Below are 18931 nucleotides of genomic sequence, written 5' to 3'. Positions count from 1 at the left end.
TGAGCGACTTCACTTTCACTTTCCACTTTCATGATTGGAGAAGGAAATGGCAACCCACTCCAGTGTTCTTGCCTGGAGAATCCCATGGACGGAGAAGCCTGGTGGGCTGCAGTCCATGGAGTCGCACAGTCGGACACGACTGAAGCGAAGCAGCAATGATTTGATTGGCATTGCTCTGACTTTTAAAAAACATGTATGTAGTGACTAATCATAGACAGCAAAAATGATTGCTGATGCATATGTTATTCAATATCTTATTATAGTCAAAGCCAAGATATGATTCTAATTAATCATGGCCCTGACCTCCTTAGCCCTTGTTCTGACTGAGTTAACCAATTCACACTCTTTTACAAAACAGGAAAACTGGAAGGTATGATTAAATTGAAAGAACCCAGTTTGGGCTATCTGACACTGAAACAGTACAATGAACAACCATATACCTTCTGCTTAGATTGAACAGTTTGTTAATATTAACTCATCTTTACTTAGTCGCTCTTTTTCTTTCTCCCTCCCTCCCTGTCTTTGCCATTTTCTTCCTTTCTCTCTCTATATTTTGTTATTGTTTCTGTCACTGATATAGTAACGTCTTTTCTCTTTTGGCTATAGGTATTACCTATGTCTTCAGCTTCGACAGGACATAGTTTCTGGACGTCTGCCCTGTTCCTTTGCAACCTTAGCGTTACTAGGTTCTTATACTATCCAGTCTGAGCTGGGAGACTATGATCCAGAACTCCATGGCGCAGATTATGTTAGTGATTTTAAACTGGCCCCAAATCAGACCAAGGAACTTGAAGAGAAGGTCATGGAACTGCATAAGTCATACAGGTAAGTATGTCTCCAGGGTTTGAGCTGTCTTTACTTTGACAGTAAGTTTAAATCCTTGACCTGGGATGATTTTAGTGTTCGCCTCAGTGGGAACTGGTGACAGAGAAAGAGTCAGCTTGAGCTCAGTCCCCTCCCAGTTCTTTGGGATTCTAAGCCTTCTGAACCTAAGTTTTCAGAGTAATGGTGCTGCATTGTTGGATGAAAACTAAATGAGGTAATATATGTAAAGCCCTAAGCACAGTGGCTGGCACACAGTAGGTGCTCAATAAATGGAAACTATTATTACTATTGCCTTTTATCTTTTTTTTTAGATTTAAATGTATTATACTATACTAGATGCCTTGAGATCTTTAGAGCAGAGGTTCTTAACTTGGGGTCTTTGTGCAAGAATAGACTTAAGAGGGCTCATAAAACCCCTGAAGATATTTTAAAATTCTTTCTTGAATTCACTAATTTTTTTTTTTTTCTTGAAAATAACTGGTAATGTGAGAGGTATAACACAGTGATCAAGGGAACAAGGGCTTTAGTCAGACTGAGCTGGGTTGAATTCTTGTTCTGCTTGGTCCTAGCCTTGTGCCCTCAGGTAATTCACTTAATCTCTCTGAACCTCAGATTCCTTATATGTCTGATAGAGATCATTACCTCAGAGGAAGTAGGGTGAGCCATAGGATTAGAAAAGGTCATAGGTGTAAAAACTCAATACAACATCTTACACATAGTAAAAATTTAATGAACATTAGCTAATATTAATATCCCAGAAAAATGTGTTTCTTCCTACAATATATCCCATTGTTATATGAGTGACTTCTCCGAGCTAAATTTTACCAGCTGCCTAGGCATATCTTGGAGAATGTCTGTCCTGGCCTTGAGTTGGCACCTTGAATTATGTTAGCATGAATTAGGCTAGGATGCCCCAGAAGGTCACACTGCTGAGAAATCCTGAGTGGTCGTACAGTAGTCTAGCTGTTGAAACATCTTATTTTCCTTAGAGTGGTTCCAGTAGGATTGCATGGATTAAGATGCTTCAGATAAGAGAGTGTTAACTCAAGGTCCCCCAGTTCTAGTTGCCTTATTCCCGTTGTAGGTTCCAGTCCCTCAGTCATGAGAACCATAATAAGAACTTTAAAGTCTTTCATCTATGTAACAATAGTCTTATAACAATCACCCCACTCTAATGAGATCACGCTGTTTCTACAGATAATTGCCAAGGTTTGTTTTTCAAGTTTGGGTATATACATTACAATACTTTGATATCTAAGAGCAGTAATGAATCACTTTCAACTAGTTGATGATTCTAACTTAAAGGATGTTGTATTGTCCTTAAATATGTGTTTGGTGATGGTAGTTTAGTCACTACATTGTATCCAGCTCTTGTGACCCCCATGGACTATAGCCCACCAGGTTCCTCTGTCAATTAGATTTCCCAGGCAAGAATACTGCAGTGGGTAGCCATTCCCTTCTCCAGGAGATCTTCTCAACCTAGGGACTGAACCTATGTCTTCTGCACTGTAGGCGGATTCTTTACTGCTGAGCCACCAGGGAAGCACAAAATATGTGTTTAAGATACTTATTAATATTCTGATTATAATTCTAGAAATTTATATGTATATGTAAAATATGTAATTATGCACACAAATACATGTATGCAAAAGTAAGTGGTAGAAAGAAGCAGTCAATTAAAATTATTTGTTAGAATGTCAGGATTGTAGGGAAGTGTTCTTTTTATCTAACAATTTTAAAATAATTTTTATTAGTAGTGTAATCTTTGAGCAATCAATAAAATGGTTGCTCAAAGTAAAAAGAAAATATTTTACTGCTGCTGTGGAGCACAACAGCAGAAAATAGTGGTGTTAGATTATGATTGATGCCTTACTTCTGTCGCTGATGATTTTGACGTATATTTGATCGTAATAGAATTTCAGGTTTGGGAGGACTTTGCAGTCTAAATTTCATGCAATGCTTGATTCTCCTTTATGCATTGTTAACATAGTCATCATCATATCATAAGCAGCTAATTATTATGTGTGTGTTATTATGTGCCAGATACCATGCTAAGCACTTTATGTGTAATATCATATTCAATCTTTATAACCACTGTTTGAATTAAGCCGTGTATGCTCAGTCACTTCAATCATGTCTGACTCTTTGTGACCCTATGGCCTGTAGCCTGCCATGCTCCTCTGTCCATGGAATTTTCCAGACAAGAATGGGTTGCCATTTCCTACTCCAGGGGATATTCCTGACCAGGGATTGAACCTGTGTCTCCTGTGTCTTCTGTACTGGCAGGTAGATTCTTTACCGCTGCGCCACCTGGGAAGCCCTTTGTTGAAATGGTGGAGCACAAATCAAGGCAGTTGGCACCAAACTGTACTACTGGTCATTGTATGCTTCACTAGGGTGCACTTTTATTTTTTAACTTGCAGTTGAAAGGTGAAATATTTTAAAATCTGCCTGTTCACTTAAAAATTTTCATGATGAAGTAGTAAAAAGTATTGATTATTTTAAATCTTAAATACATTCTGTTTAATATTCTGTGTGATTTAATAGGAAGTACCCAGAAAGCACTTGTGCTGCATACTGAGGTACAACAGTTATCTTGAGGAAAAACACTTGTATAATTGTTTTACATTCTCAGCTGAATTAGTCACTTTTTTTTGGTGCAACACCTTTTTCGTTTGAAAAAAAATAACTATGATTAATGACTATGATTATTCAGACTTGGTTGTTTGGCATACATTTTCTCAAAAAAAAAAGAAATGAGCCAGTCCTTTAAGGGTTGGTAAACAACCAACTGTTTGTTGCTAATGATAAAATTCAAGCTTTTAAGAGAAAATTAGAATTTTGTAAAACTTATATTTGCCATCATGGTCTTGACAGGCTCCAAATACTTAAAAGACTTTTCTGATGGAGTTGGTGATGACTTTAATGCATGTGATTATCTTCTTTTAATACTGTACAATGAAATGTGTCAGCATTTGGAGGACTTGGATTATTCAGTCAACCAATATTTTTCAGATATGAAATGCATGATGTTACAAAATCATGCATAACTATAAAAAGTCCATTCAAAATGCAAGATAGGCCAATGGATTTTAATATAACAGGTTACAAAAGTTCACCATTATGTCTTCAGATTTCACATTGGAAACCCCCTTAGAAAATTGCCATTGTTGAGTTTTAGTGTAGTAAGTATCAAAGAAGATTTTTAATCATCAATTCTTCATTTTCCAACTACATATCTGTATGAGCTCAGGTTTCTTCATATACTACAACCAAATTCAACTATTGCAATAGATTGAATTCAGAAGTAGTTAGACAGGAGAATCCAGCTGTCTTCTAAGTCACACATTAAAAAAATTTTATAAATATGGAAAACAATGCCGCTCCTTAACAACAGTTTGGGAAAATGTTGTTATTTTAAAAAAAAGTTGTTAAAATATGAGTTTTTTTATTGTTATTCTTTAAAGATTTAATCAGTAGTTCCAAATTTTATTAGTTTTACCTTCCATTATAGTGAATATTGATAGAAATAACCCACATTTAATAAAAGCTCTTTAGAGTCCTCAGTAATTATTGAGAGGTAAGGGATCCTGAGGTCAAAATTTTGAGAACCACTGAGCTAGGCACTAAGGCAAAAGCCTGGGCTCAGGAGTCAGCCTGTCTTACTTTGAATTCAGTCTCCATTCCTTATTAGCTTTATGATTCTTAGTAAGTTACTTAAGGGCTTCCCTGGTGGTTTAGATGGTAACGAATCTGCCTGAAATGCGGGAGACCCAGGTTCAGTCCTTGAGTTGGGAAGATCCCCTGGAGGAGGGCATGGCAACCCACTCCCAGTGCTCTTGCCTGGAGAATCCCCTGGACAGAGGAGCTTGGTGGGCTAGAGTCTACAGGATCAAAAAGAGCTGGACACAACTGCAGCAACCGTAACACACATGCATGCTAGTTACCTAAGCTCTCCAAGTTTCCATTTTTCCATCTGAAACAAAAGGATGATACTGTGAATTTTGTGATTATTTAATCAGAAATTCATGTGAAGTGCTTTGCACAATGATTAGTATATAGTAAAATTTCCAATATTTGTTAGGAAAATAAATATTCTTATTCCATTTTGCCAGTAATGAGTGTGAGTCTGGGTTTAGACAACTGCTTTTGGGAACTGACTTTAAATCCAAATAGGTGAAATGATCTCAGAGGACAGATGGATATGTTCCAGTTGATGTTCTGTGAGGTGTATGGATAGAAATTGAGCAGTAATGTATCTCCATGATCAGAAAATTTAGAGGTCTGTCATCTTGGAATTTACTTGCTCCTTTTTGGAAAGATTGGCAGTCCTCACAAACAGAAAGCCAAATGGGAATTTTAATTATGTCCCAACAATGTGACATTTTAATCAGTCCAAAGAGACTTCTGCTTAGGCAGAAGCATTTACTATGCATTGATCCCATTCCTCAGATAAATAGAAGACAGACTACATACATGGAATCCTTAGTAGTGGCTCTTTGTTTGCCTAGACAGAAACTGTGAAGCTATAATTCACATTAAACATACACTAGCAAATCAAGGCTTAAAATTAATTGTCCTCCATTTATGGGGACTAGAAAGATAATGTAAAGTTGTCAGTTGTCCCCTACTTAATTATTTGAAACCACAGTCTTTAATCTGGAGATGCAACAATGTTATTAAAAGGATGTCACATCCCCCACCAGATGAAAACTGTTGACTTGCAAGCATGTGGACCCCAAATTGGTTGATATCCAGAAGATGGGTGATGCTTGAAACTTTGCCTTTATGCCAACCAACCTGAGAATTGTACACGAGCTGACGCTGCAAACTGTACCCCCTCCCTCACAATGCCTTAAAAACCTTTGTCTCCTAACGAGCAACTTGGAGATGATTTTAGGACATTAGTCCACCATCTTCCTAGGTTGCTGGCTTCCTGAATAAAGCAGCTTTTCCCATTTAAAAAAAAAAAAGGAAAAAAAGCTGTCATTTAACACTGGAACTCACCGAGTGGCTCTGTATCCTGACTCTGCTTGCTCAAAATAAATACAGGGAAACTTTGTTATAACTTCTCTTTTTATTGAGCGAAAATTAACCTGTGCCAAACTCTCTGGTTAGGTACTTCTTGTAAGCTGCAATAATTTCAAATAGTAAAAAAATAAATAAATAAATAAATAAAAAAGTAAAAAAAAAAAAATTTTCAAATAGTAAATTATTAAGTGGTACTGAATAAATTCAAAACAGTACTCCTAATAGTTTAGAGCTGTCTAATCTCTTTCCAGCTAGTTTGTTACTATTTTCAAGAGTCTTGGAAAATATAGGAAAAAACACAATCTTTAAAACATTAAGTCAAAAATAATTAAGTTTAATTTGTGGTTTAATTGTAAAATATGATTGCATTTACATGCACAGGTATCTGTGGTTGGTGGGATTATGGGAAACTTTCTTCTGGGTTTTTTTTTTTTATGCTCTTAAAGATATTTTCCAAATTTTATACAATGAATGTATGATTTTTATAATCAGAAAAAGCTTCCTGAAACAATTGTGTTCTAAAGCCGTTAGGTGGGATAGAGCAAGATAGTCATCCATGCTGGGAGGCAGTCTGGTTGGGGATACTGGGGCCTAAGCAGGGTGAGGAGAGTGTTTGTTGTGGGGGGCCAGCCTTGCAGGAGAAGTCAGAGCTCAAATAGGATGAAAAGGGAGTCATGGGTGGGCACATGGTTGTGGTTATCAGAGGCAGAACAGAGTGAGAAGGGCGTCCATGTAAGGGTAAGGCCTGCAGAGGACATCCGTATGGAGTGGTACCTGATACAAGTGTTGAATCCTGAGCAGGGTGAAGATGTCTATGGAAGGGGTAGCCTAACCCCAGGGGTCAGAATCTGAGTGAGGACACGTGTGGGGAGCAGCCTAGCATGGGGAATTCAGAGTCTAAGCCAGTGAAGAGGGCATCCATGTCAGGGAGGAGTCAGTGGCAGGAAGTAGAGATTGGTTCTGTATGGAGGAGCAGTGGGGGGTTGATCAAATTAGTGTATTAAGGATAATGGGAGTCAAGTTTCTGTCAGTAAACGGAGATAGAAATTACAGTGAAAAGGAAACTAAAATGACTCCTATGGTATTGCGTTAAAACTGCAGGTTTCAGCAAAAACTGTTTCTGATGGATAGATGGATGGATAGATAGAGATGTAAGTAAGTACACACACATGCTCCAGCTACATCCAAAGATTAAAAAAAAATCATTTCTGATACTAGTCTCAGGAAGTAGGTATTATTACAGTTCTTACTTTATAGGAGATTGATGTCATACTCTTAAGTGCAGGAGCCAGCTCTAATGATGTGACTTGGGTCCTGGCTAAAGCCTGCTGCCTTAAACTAAGACTTATAACTTGCCCATGATCATGTAATCCCTTGAGCCCTATTTCTTTATCAGCAGAATGAAAGTGTTGGACTCTATAATCTTCTAGCCCCATTCCAGCTTCAAATTCTAAACTTCAAGCTATCAATAATACTAACAACAACAAAATGCCCCAAATCTGAAAAGTGGGAGTAACCTTAACTAGAAACTAAAAGTGAGAGAAAAAAATATAAAACTTTCCTGAGACGTTCTTAATGAGTTGAACATGCAAAATTGCTTGTTCAAGTGCTTATTTCCCCGTTCTTTTTGTGTGTATGTTCAATTTTAGTCATTAATAGCATTCAGGTGTGATATTTTTGCGCTTGCAGAAGTTTTTATTCAGGGATGCTGAGTCATTAACAAGTATGCAGTTTCTTTCCAGATTTTTTATTTTTTTAAATTGGGGAGGGGGTTTGTTATTCCAAGGAACCCTTTGTTCTTCTTGTCTTTTTTGGCTGCACCAGGCAGCATGTGGGATCTTAGGTCCCCAACCAGGAATTCCATGCATTGGAAGCATGGTGTCTTAACCACTGAACCACCAGGGAAGTCCTCCTTTGTTGTTTTTAATGAGGATAAAGACAGATGGCTTTGAAAGAGACTTTCTCTTGTTAAATGAATAGGTCACTGCTGCTTTTTTATAGCTTGAGGCAGGCAGTCTTTTGGGAAACAGGCATTTACAGGGGTTTTTCTTCGGGGGTGTGGCTGCATTATTGTTACTATGAAGTTCTATTTGATTGGTTCTGAATTGTGCAGCACTAAGAGTAATATCTTTTTCTTTAAAGCTCAACCTAGCTCATGAGCACTTTTCAAAAGAGAAAAAAGTTATAAAGAAGAAGGAAAGACTGTCATAGTGAGTGTTTAGACTATGAGGCTGATTGTTTTCAAACAAATTTGATTCATTATATGCTTTGTAATGAAGACATCTTAATAACAGAGAGAGCAGCCCTTTTATCTACATGCTTCTATTAACCAATTTATTTTGTTTAGATCAGTGGGCAGGACACCATCTGTTACCAGAAATTTTCTTTTCATCAAGCCTGCCCCCATTAAGAATCCCCAGTTAAGCAACTTCAGCTGCCCTCCTGTTTAATTTCCATAATAACTCAATTCAGGGATATGGAGAGAAAAGGGCAGCTAAGAGGATATTGTAAACTGTATCATGCCCTCAGAGGATTTAATTTGGTCACCTCCTTGGCAAGATAAATTAGTGGGAGGAGTTTATGTGTGTTGAAGAAAAGGGCTAAGGAGAGGGAGGAGCAGAACTGATGGTGGATGAGGCAGCTTTAAAGAATTTTAGTAGGATTAAAAAAAAACTTTTCTTCTAATAGCTTTTTGGTAACTTTTTGTTTCTCCAAGAGCTCTTTTTCTAAGGCATATTTCAATTATTTAGACACAGGTAGGGATGAGTCCTTTTCCATATATAATATTCTATTTTTAGGAACATGAAATACATCTACGTATCTATTGGTATGTATACATTTATATGTTTATGTAAAGTAAAAGTGATATACAAATGCTATTATTATAAACATTGACACTGTGACACTGAAAGCTTTTTTTTTCCTTCTATCAAAGGTCCATGACTCCAGCTCAGGCTGACCTGGAATTTCTTGAGAATGCCAAAAAGTTGTCTATGTATGGTGTTGACCTTCATAAAGCAAAGGTAATGGTAACTTATTAATATGCATGTATCAGACCTGTGTCATATAGTACATCGTACCAACCTTTACCTAGGGTATTATGAAACATTCAGAGGAGATAGTAATTCTTGTTATAATGTTGTCTGTCAGTTGAATCAGTCAAGTGTATTAAGTATATGAGTTGAGTTGCCCGTTTGCAATTCCACCAGCAGAACGAGGTTTCACACCTAAGCAACTGTAAAGATCAAAAGATACAGTGCCAAGAGCAGAAGAAATGGTCACTTCCTAAAATGCAGATACATTTACAAATGCAGAGTGACAGCGAGGCTTGTTTCATAGCCAGTTACCTACCTCAGAATCACCTGGGCTATTTGTTAAGTATACAGATTCCTGAGCTCCTCCCAGGTATTCTGATTGACTGTGGAAGAGAGGCTTAGTCTCCAGATTTAATGAATATCCCTTCATGCTTGAATCTGAGAATCACTTAGCATTGTCTAGGAACTTGTTTGAAATGCTCATCTCAGTTCCCATCCCAGAGTTACTGAATCAGAAACTCTGGGGGTAGGGCCCAGCTCTCTGTTTTAACAAGCTCTCCAGGTGATTCTGATGCACACAGGAGGAACACAGATGGCTCACTTGAGAACCACTGGGTTAGGTAACTGGAAACTTGAGCTTTCATCCCCATTCAACCCAAGACAGTCTAACACAATGAATAATGCCAGGATGTCGCTTGACTTCTCTCACCTTCAGCTACTGAAATGGCTGGGGAGGTTGAGGAGTTTGTGAGGGAAAAGGCTCAAGGGATGATCGGAGGTTCATTCAGTGAAATTTAACTAGGATATACGATGAATCAAACCCATGTCCAGTGAGAAACAGGCAAAAGAATAGGGATACTTAACCCACAGAAGGGAAAGTTTAGGGAAGATATAATAGCAGTCTTTATGGGTTTCAAGGATTAGTGTGTGAAGCAAAGGTTTTACTGTGCCTCTAAGATGTAACACTGGAGCAGGTAAACTGGGAACTGCAGGGAGATACTGTTTGACTCAGTTGGGCAGTTTGTCTAACAGAGCTATTTCAAAGGTGGGATGCGCTACCTCAGAAGGGACAGAGTTCTCTGGAGATATTCCAGGTTAGGCAGAATAATCACTTGGTAGCAATTTAGAAAAGGACCTTCAAACATTTTGTGGTAATTGGACTAAAGTGACCTTTCAGGCTTTTCCCAACTTGAATATCTGTATCTGAAGTCTCTTCCTTATTTGGATTTCTAATAACCCTAATAAGATTCCTTTGTATGTTAGTGAGTTTTCTTGATGTTGCTCTGGATTGTTTGGGCTGGGTGTTGTAACTTCTGTGACTCTCAGAAGTAGATGGTAGGAAGATCAGGTCAGGTCCAGAACTGAACTGGTGAGGTTTTGCGTCTCAATTTCTGCTGGAGGCTTGTGTTAATTCAGTAGTTATCAGGAATGCATGAGGAATCAGGCAGCATATTCCTTTGCCAAATGCTGTAAAGCAAATTATTTCTTCAAAACGTCTAGTTAAAAGAGGGATGTAATTGTACCCACAGGCTTTAAGACCTTAAGGGGGCATCTTCTGGGAAATTGTGTTATGTAGTCATTGAGTTGAAGCTGAATATTATTTCTTTTTCTCTCTGTTGTGCTTGTACATAGCACATGTAGACACTAATATGTTTCTCTGTACTCATTTTGGGGAAGGGAGTCATTTAGAAGCATGTAACGTTGGGTTTTTATTACTTATCTAAATAAATAGTCAGCTGTAGAGATGAACTCAGGTGAAATTTATTTTCCTTGAATCAATTGTGATTGATAATATGGGCAGGTAATAAACTCAATGTAAACACTTACCAAGCATATTGTCAATAACAGGATTTGGGATGATACAGAAATGAGTTAGATATAGTTTCCACCCTCAAGGACTGAATTTTAATTTTTTTCTAGTTGTTTTCCTCATTATAAAGGTGCTGCTGCTGCTAAGTCACTTCAGTCGTGTCCAACTCTGTACGACCCCATAGACGGCAGCCCACCAGGCTTCCCGTCCCTGGGATTCTCCAGGCAAGAACACTGGAGTGGGTTGCCATTTCCTTCTCCAATGCATGAAAGTGAAAAGTCAAAGTGAAGTCGCTCAGTCGTGCCCGACTCTAGCGACCCTATGGACTGCAGCCTACCAGGCTCCTCCGTCCATGGGATTTTCCAGGCAAAAGTACTGGAGTGGGGTGCCACTGCCTTCTCCGTTATAAGGGTGACATATATATAAGTAATATATTTACATGTATGTATGTATATATTGGGGTTTCCCATGTGGTGCTAGTGGTAAAGAGCCCACCTGCCAATGCAGGAGACATAAGAGACATGGGTTCGATCCCTGGGTTGGGAAGATCCCTTGGAGCAGGAAATGGCAACCCACTCCAGTATTCTTGCCAGGAGAATCCTTTGACAGAGGACCCTGGCAGCCTACAGTCAATAAGGTCACAGAGAGTTGGACACAACTGAAGTAACTTAGCACACACACAGCACACACATATGTATTATGCACACATAATTGTATGTGCCTAGAAAATAGGATAATTCAGGAAATTTTCAAATTAGTACTGGTTACTATTAAAGAGTATGGAAGGATGAGGGTAGATTTTTAAAATTTTACACATTTCTGTATTATTTGAATTTTTTTACATACATGTGTTAGTTTTTTGACATTTGAATGCTTTTTAAAAGACAATACATGTCTATTGTAATTAAAGTATAGAAAACTAAAATAAAAAATTTCTCGTAATTGTACCACCTAAAGAATGGCATTAATAACATTTTGGTGTACACATCTTTCTTCTATGAAAATCTTTTATATTGTTGGAATTAAATTATATATGCAATTTTGTCCTGCTTTATTTCACTTAATGTTAACAACATAGTTATTTTCCCATTTATCTTCCAAAATCTAATCTAACTATTTTAACAGCTACATCATATTTCACTATATGGATAGGCAAAATTTAAGCCTAATGCTTGGATATTTAGGTTATATACAGTTTTTCACTCTTAAAACATTCTGAACATTATCATGTATAAAGCTTCTTCTGTGATTTGAATTATTTCCTTAGAGCAGATTATAGAAATAGTATTAAAGAGTGTCATTTGGAATTTTAAAGATAGTTATGATAGGTAATAATGATGATTTTTTAAAATGTGGTATAGTAACAACATTTTGACGTAGACCAAGTAATTCCATGGGTTACAGTTGTTAGGGTAACTATTTTGGGTTGTTGATAGCTTCAGATTGTCTAATAAAAGTGAGCTATGTTGAGCATTTGGCTCAAGACTGACATTCTAACTCTTTTTTCCTCAGGACTTGGAGGGCGTGGATATCATCCTAGGTGTCTGCTCTAGTGGCCTTCTGGTTTACAAAGAAAAGCTGAGAATTAACCGCTTTCCTTGGCCCAAAGTGCTGAAGATTTCTTACAAACGTAGCAGCTTTTTCATTAAGATTCGACCTGGAGAGGTACAGAGCTCGTGATTCCCTTTCCTCCTGAATCAAACACAGATCATGTCTAAAACAGCTCTTCACGCCTGTTTCCCATGTGATCATCTCTGAGGTCTCTCTACAGCCAACTGTTTAGGCGCTGGTATTTTGTTTCCTAAAGTAATCAGTCCCATGATGCTTCTTCCTTCCTTTACTGTTGTTGGTTTTCTGGACAGTTCTCTTCATATAAGCAAATACACCAAGGCCAGCAGTGAAATTTGGATTAATAAACTTGTTCCTTGTTTGCTCCAGGTAAAAACTTGATGGAAAATATTTTTAAATTAAATAGCATGAGATATTTAACCTGTGAGTTTAAATTCCTTTCATTTTGCACCACACATCCCTTATCTTATATAAATAAATGTATTTGTAGTGACTGGAAATGTGTTCCAGGGTCAAGTTCTAGATTTGTAGTCGAGTTGGATGTTCAACTTTGTACCAGATAACTCAGTGGTTAGTTGGTAGTCAATTTTCAGGATATACCAATGCTGGCTAAGTCTAACTTTTATATTAAAGCCCTGTCATGGTATAGCAGAAACTTGTTCACGTAGGAATTAAATTTTAAAAAAAAGTTCCAATACCTATTCTGCCACCTACTAAGTAAAAGACCCTTGACAGATCTCAGGCATTCTTTATCACTCAAGGGGGATAGTACCTTCTTCTGTCAAGGTTGATGTGAAGATCACATGAGACGACAGCTCTAAAATCTCTCAGCAGAAGAGCGCCCACTAATGTAAAGAAGCTTTTCTGCGTGTGTATCGCCATCTGCTGGTGAAAACCACTCATTGTTTCAGCATGGAAATACTGAATGTGCAGCCTTAACATTTCGGATAAGGGTTATCGCTGAAGCATTTGCTTAGGACCGTAATAATTTACCTGTGCCTAGTTAAAGAGTTCCAGATACAAGAGTCATTCAGTCAACAAATGTTTTTTGACAGCTTTCTTTGTGTCAGACACTATTTTAGGGGCTAGGAACAGTGAATAGAAGAGTCTCTCCCTCTGCAGGCTTCCTTTTTTTGTGTTGGAAGGCAGAAAAAGACCACACCATATATATATATATATGTACACACACATACTTCCCATCATGGGAAGTCCTTTGTTTCTTTAAATGTTAACTATATAATATATACTAAAAATGCAAAAGTCTTACTTTAGAAAGCACTAAGGAACAACAGGAGGATTTTGAGAAGTGTAATGTAATATTATGACTACAATAGATGATTTAGAAGTAGTGTGGTGTAGGGGAAACCATGAAATTCCGGTTCTGCCAGTTAATAGCTGTGAGACTGAGCAAGTAACTTCTCTAATCTCAGTTACACATGAAGAAACTCGTGTATAAAAATATAGATGATACTATCCAATCACAGTGCTATTGGCCATAATAGGCACTAGAAGTTAATGTCAGTTTCCTTCCATCGTATAAAGCATGCTTAAGGCAGAAACAGAGGCAAGAGAAGCAGGACAGTGTTTCCAGTAGCCCTGCAGGATGTGGTTTGGTTTAGTCAAAGAGATTATCTAGATAAATTAACGAACAATCAAAGAAAAAAAAGATATTTAATATTTCAAGAATCTGGTTTGAACCACAATCTTTAGTTTCTATTTCTAAAAATGACTGCATAATAATATTAGTTGATTGGAAGAATCATCTGTTATCCCAGTCCCTGATTATTGAGTAGCCTAGTATCCTAAATGCAGGAAGAACAGTGTCTGGATCATCAAAACATGATTTATTTATGTCTCAGAAAATGTACGGTGTATGTATGCGTGTGTGTTTCTGAACAAAATAAGATGTGTAAATAGTATAAGATGAAAAACCACCTTCAGTGTATAAATTTCTTTTGTTAAGTTGGAAAAATTTTCAAGTGCTATTTTACGTCCTTAGATTAGTAACATTCTTTTTATTTGCAGCCGTCTCCTCTGTAGCACCGTGTTTCTCTGGTCCTGTTTCAGTAGTTGACTAATACTTTGTGTTCCATGTTTATCTGTACACTTACAGCAAGAACAGTACGAAAGTACCATCGGATTCAAACTTCCCAGTTACCGAGCAGCTAAGAAATTATGGAAAGTCTGTGTAGAGCATCACACGTTTTTCAGGTATTGTTCTCACTTCAGTATTTTTCAAGATTAAATTATTTATGCGTGTTTCTATTTTAAACCTGCTGTTGAAATTCCCTTCTTTGTATGGTTGGCAGTCTTTTCTTTAGCTGAGGTGAGATCATCTTAAGCAAGACAAAATGAATCTAGTTCCCCTCCTTCGGGTTGAAAAACACGGCCTCCACACGCCCAGAGCATCTTACTGTGTGTGGTGGGAGGAGGAGGGAGTGAGGAATAGGAGCCTGTGTTTAAAAGAGGCTCTGGGATTGCCCTAGGGGGCTAAATCCAGCCCTACCAGGAAGAGGGACTCTGACTGACCTCCATGTGGAATTTTTCTAAGGAGTGCCTAACTACCTGCTGTGGGTCTCTTACTCTACAAGGTTAAAGATTTGAAGCTGATCATTATCCTGGTTCTAATCAACCCCAGAAAGGGAGCACAGAGACCACCTTTGAAGCCCAATTGTATCAGATAAACAGAAGACAGAAGAAAGTTTCATCTCCTTTACTTTTCCTGAGGCCACATACTTAACCCCTCTGTTCATTTGCCAAGCATTTCCTGTGTGCTTTCCCTTCATATAGACATTGGGAATAACCACTAGTAGCTCTGGTCCCAGTCCTAATGGAACTTAAAATCCAGCAGACAAATCATTACGTACATTGAAAGGAGAGCCAACTAGTTGTTGTCCTTTAGCCTTTTTAAGAAAATGAAAATTGCATGTATAGCACAGTGAAGAGAATAATATAATGGGCTCTCCTTGTACCAAACCCCGGCTTCAATAATTATCACCCCAGTGCCAATCTTGTTTCCTCTGTATCCCCACCCACTCTTTCCTACTACTTCCCAGATTATTTTGAAGCAAATGCCAGACCTTATGCCATGTCATTCATAAATAAACTTGACTCTTTATAAATGGCTCTCAAGAGAGAGAACCATGATATCTTTTTCTTCTATTTGTATTTTTTATGTCATACTTCGCACTAAAGAACAATGTACAGAAAAATAAGTCAGGGAAAATAACATTTCAATTCTCATTTCAAATAAACCATCAGGTTACACGTTACACTCAATTAAAAAATCTTAATTATTGACATTAAGATATTTCTTTATGCTTCCATCATCTACTTTAAAACCAAGAAAATAGTTTTAAATGAAGGTGAGGAAGAATAAAAAGAACTTTTTTCTTTTTTTTTAAAAAATTGAATGATAGTTGCTTTACAATGTTTTGTTAGTTTCAGGTGTTCAGCAAAGTGATTCAGTTATATATATATATATATATATATATATATATATATATATATATATATATTTATTTTCAGATTCTTTTCCCTTATACTGCTACTGCTACTGCTAAGTCGCTTCAGTCGTGTCCGACTCTGTGCAGCCCCATAGACGGCAGCCCACCAGGCTCCCCCGTCCCTGGGATTCTCCAGGCAAGAACACTTGAGTGGGTTGCCGTTTCCTTCTCCAATGCATGAAAGTGAAAAGTGAAAGTGAAGTTTCTCAGTCGTGTCCGACTCCTAGTGACCCCATGGACTGCAGCCTACCAGGCTCCTCCATCCATGAGATTTTCCAGGCAAGAGTACTGGAGTGGGGTGCCATTGCCTTCTCCGCTTTTCCCTTATAATGACTACCAAATACTGAGTATCCTTCCCTGTGCTATATAATAGATCCTTGTTGGTTATCTGTTTAATATAGTAGTGTGTATATGTTGATCCCAAACTCCTAGTTTATCCCCCCACCAAAAAAAAAAAAAAGAGTTATTTTGAATGTTTAATATCTATGGTATAGATTTCAGTTGCATCTGGTGTATTTACTTGTAGGATAGCATATTTATATCCACTGCATCAAAATAAGAGGATATATTGACATGTAATGCTTCATTGGGCTTCCCTTATGGCTCAATTGGAGAAGACAGTGGCACCCTACTCCAGTACTCTTGCTTGGAAAATCCCATGGATGGAGGAGCCTGGTGGGCTGCAGTCCATGGGGTCGCTATGAGTCGGACACGACTGAGCAACTTCACTTTCACTTTTCACTTTCATGCATTGGAGAAGGAAATGGCAACCCATTCCAGAATTCTTGCCTGGAGAATCCCAGGGATGGGGGAGCCTGGTGGGCTGCCATCTATGGGGCTGCACAGAGTCGGACACGACTGAAGCAACTTAGCAGCAGCAGCAGCAGCAGATGGCTCAGTGGTAAAAAAAATCCACCTGCCAGTGGAGGAGACTCAGGTTTAATCTGTGGGTCGAGAAGATTCCCTGGAAAAGAAAATAGCAACCCACTCCAGTATTCTTGCATAGGAAATCCCATGGACAGAGGAGCCTGGTGGGCTACAATCCATGGGCTTGCAAAAAAGTTGGACATAACTTGTGACTAAACAACAATGCTTCATTACATAAAAGAAAGTGTTTGCTGAATTAAAATAAGCTACCCCAAAGAGGGGCGGGGAGGACTGTCTTTTTGGTAGTATTTGATGTAGCAATGTATGTATACATTTATTCAGCAAACATTCACTGAATGCCAGATTCATGCCAGGCACTATGCCAGAAGTTAAAACACAAAGATGAATAAGTCAGTCTTTATTCTTTACCCTTAGAGAGCTCACAGTCTCATAGTGGAGACTAGAACATAGATTGTTTCAATTCAGTGAAGTAAATGCCATGACAAAAGAGAGCAGAGAGTACTGTGTAGAAAGAAGATGAGGTTTCTGAGTTGAAAATACACCAAAAAACCTATTAAATAGATTACCAGGCATTGAGTTTGGAGTGCGTTTGACAAAATTATTCTAGGAGTGTAGAACAAGAGCTCTGGGCTTGAATTCTGTGACTACCCTATTTCTTAATAGCTATGTGACCTTAAGCAAGTAGCCTTTTTTGAGGTTCAGTTTCTTTTATATATAAAATGATGAAAATGTTACAGGGGTATAGTGATAATTCTTCAAGAGATGGGAATACCAGACCACCTTACCTGCCTCTTGAGAAATCTGTATGCAGGTCAAGAAGCAGCAGTTAGAACCAGACATGGAACAACAGACTGGTTCCAGATTGGGAAAGGAGTATGTCACGGCTGTATATTGTCACCCTACTTATATATGAAATGTCGGGCTGGATGAAGCACAAGCTCGAATCAAGATTGCCAGGAGAAATATCAATAACCTCAGATATGCAGATGACACCACCATTATGGCAGAAAGCGAAGAAGAACTAAAGAGCCTCTTGATGAAAGTGAAAGATGAGAGTGAAAAAGCTGGCTTAAAACTCAAGTTCAAAAAATGAAGATCATGGTATCCGGTCCTATCACTTTATGGCAAATAGATGGGGAAACAATGGAAACAGTGACAGATTTTATTTTCTTGGGCTCCAAAATCACTGCCAGTGGTGATTGCAGCCTTGAAATTAAAAGACAGTTGCTCCTTGGAAGAAAAGCCATGACCAACCTAGATAGCATGTTAAAAAGCAGAGGCATTACTTTGCCTACAAAGGTCTCGCTAGTGAAAGCTATGGTTTTTCCAGTAGTCATGTATGGATGTAAGAGCCGGACTATAGAGAAAGCTGAGCGCCGAAGAATTGATGCTTTTGAACTGTGGTGTTGGAGAAGACTCTTAAGAGTACGTTGGACTGCAAGGAGATCCAACCAGTCCATCCTAAAGGAAATCAGTCCTGAATATTCATTGGAAGGACTGATGCTGAAGCTGAAGCTCCAATACTTTGGCCACCTGATACGAAGAACTGACTCATTGGAAAAGACCCTGATGCTGGGGAAGATTGAAGGCGAGAGGAGAAGGGGACAACAGAGGATGAGATAGTTGGATGGCATCACTGACTCGATGGACATGAGTTTGAGTAAACTCTGGGAGTTGGTGATAGGGAAGCCTGGCACGCTACAGTCCATGGGGTCGCAAAGAGTCGAACGCGACTGAGCGACTGAACTGAACTGATGAGAGTTATGGAGCTTTTTAATTCTTGATTTTGGCTTTAATTTCAGCCTCATTAGAGTAAGATAATGTATATAATATATGATTATTATGTTTTTTCCCTCCAGACTGACATCTACAGACACCATTCCTAAAAGCAAATTTCTTGCCCTGGGATCCAAATTCCGATACAGTGGCCGAACTCAGGCTCAGACCAGGCAAGCTAGTGCTCTGATTGACAGGCCTGCCCCACACTTTGAGCGCACAGCAAGCAAACGGGCATCCCGAAGCCTTGATGGAGGTTTGTACTGAGAATTAATGATTTCTTGTCATCCTAACTCTTTAGAGAGAGAGAAAGGAAATGTGGTTATCGGATGTGATCAGGTGCAAAGAAAGTACCGTTATCTATAAAAGAATCAAAGGTGGTCAGTGGAAAATGAAAAGGATCTTACTAGTTGTATACTTTAGTGAAATCACCTTAAGAAAAGGAGAAAAAAGGCCCAGAGAGAGGAGTAGCTAGACCAGGGTCCAGTGCC

At 38.4% G+C, this 18931-nt stretch overlaps 1 protein-coding gene across 14 annotated transcripts in view; it reads left to right on the top strand.

Moving 5' to 3' along the window:
• EPB41 (erythrocyte membrane protein band 4.1) overlaps nt 1-18931 on the top strand; it is a 182134-nt gene that overhangs the window by 102332 nt on the left and 60871 nt on the right. For all 14 annotated transcript variants that reach the window (XM_044938039.2, XM_044938036.2, XM_025278582.3 and 11 more), the window contains exons 7-11: nt 607-825; nt 8792-8879; nt 12214-12366; nt 14384-14481; nt 18524-18696. In XM_044938039.2, coding sequence (XP_044793974.2) covers nt 607-825; nt 8792-8879; nt 12214-12366; nt 14384-14481; nt 18524-18696 — 731 coding nt within the window. The remainder of the gene's footprint in view (nt 1-606; nt 826-8791; nt 8880-12213; nt 12367-14383; nt 14482-18523; nt 18697-18931) is intronic.

This window comes from Bubalus bubalis, chromosome 2 (genome assembly GCF_019923935.1).
Source record: "Bubalus bubalis isolate 160015118507 breed Murrah chromosome 2, NDDB_SH_1, whole genome shotgun sequence".
Taxonomy (NCBI): domain Eukaryota; kingdom Metazoa; phylum Chordata; class Mammalia; order Artiodactyla; family Bovidae; genus Bubalus; species Bubalus bubalis.
The sequence above is the reverse complement of the archived record's forward strand: the minus strand, read 5'-3'. Positions and strand labels throughout refer to the sequence as shown.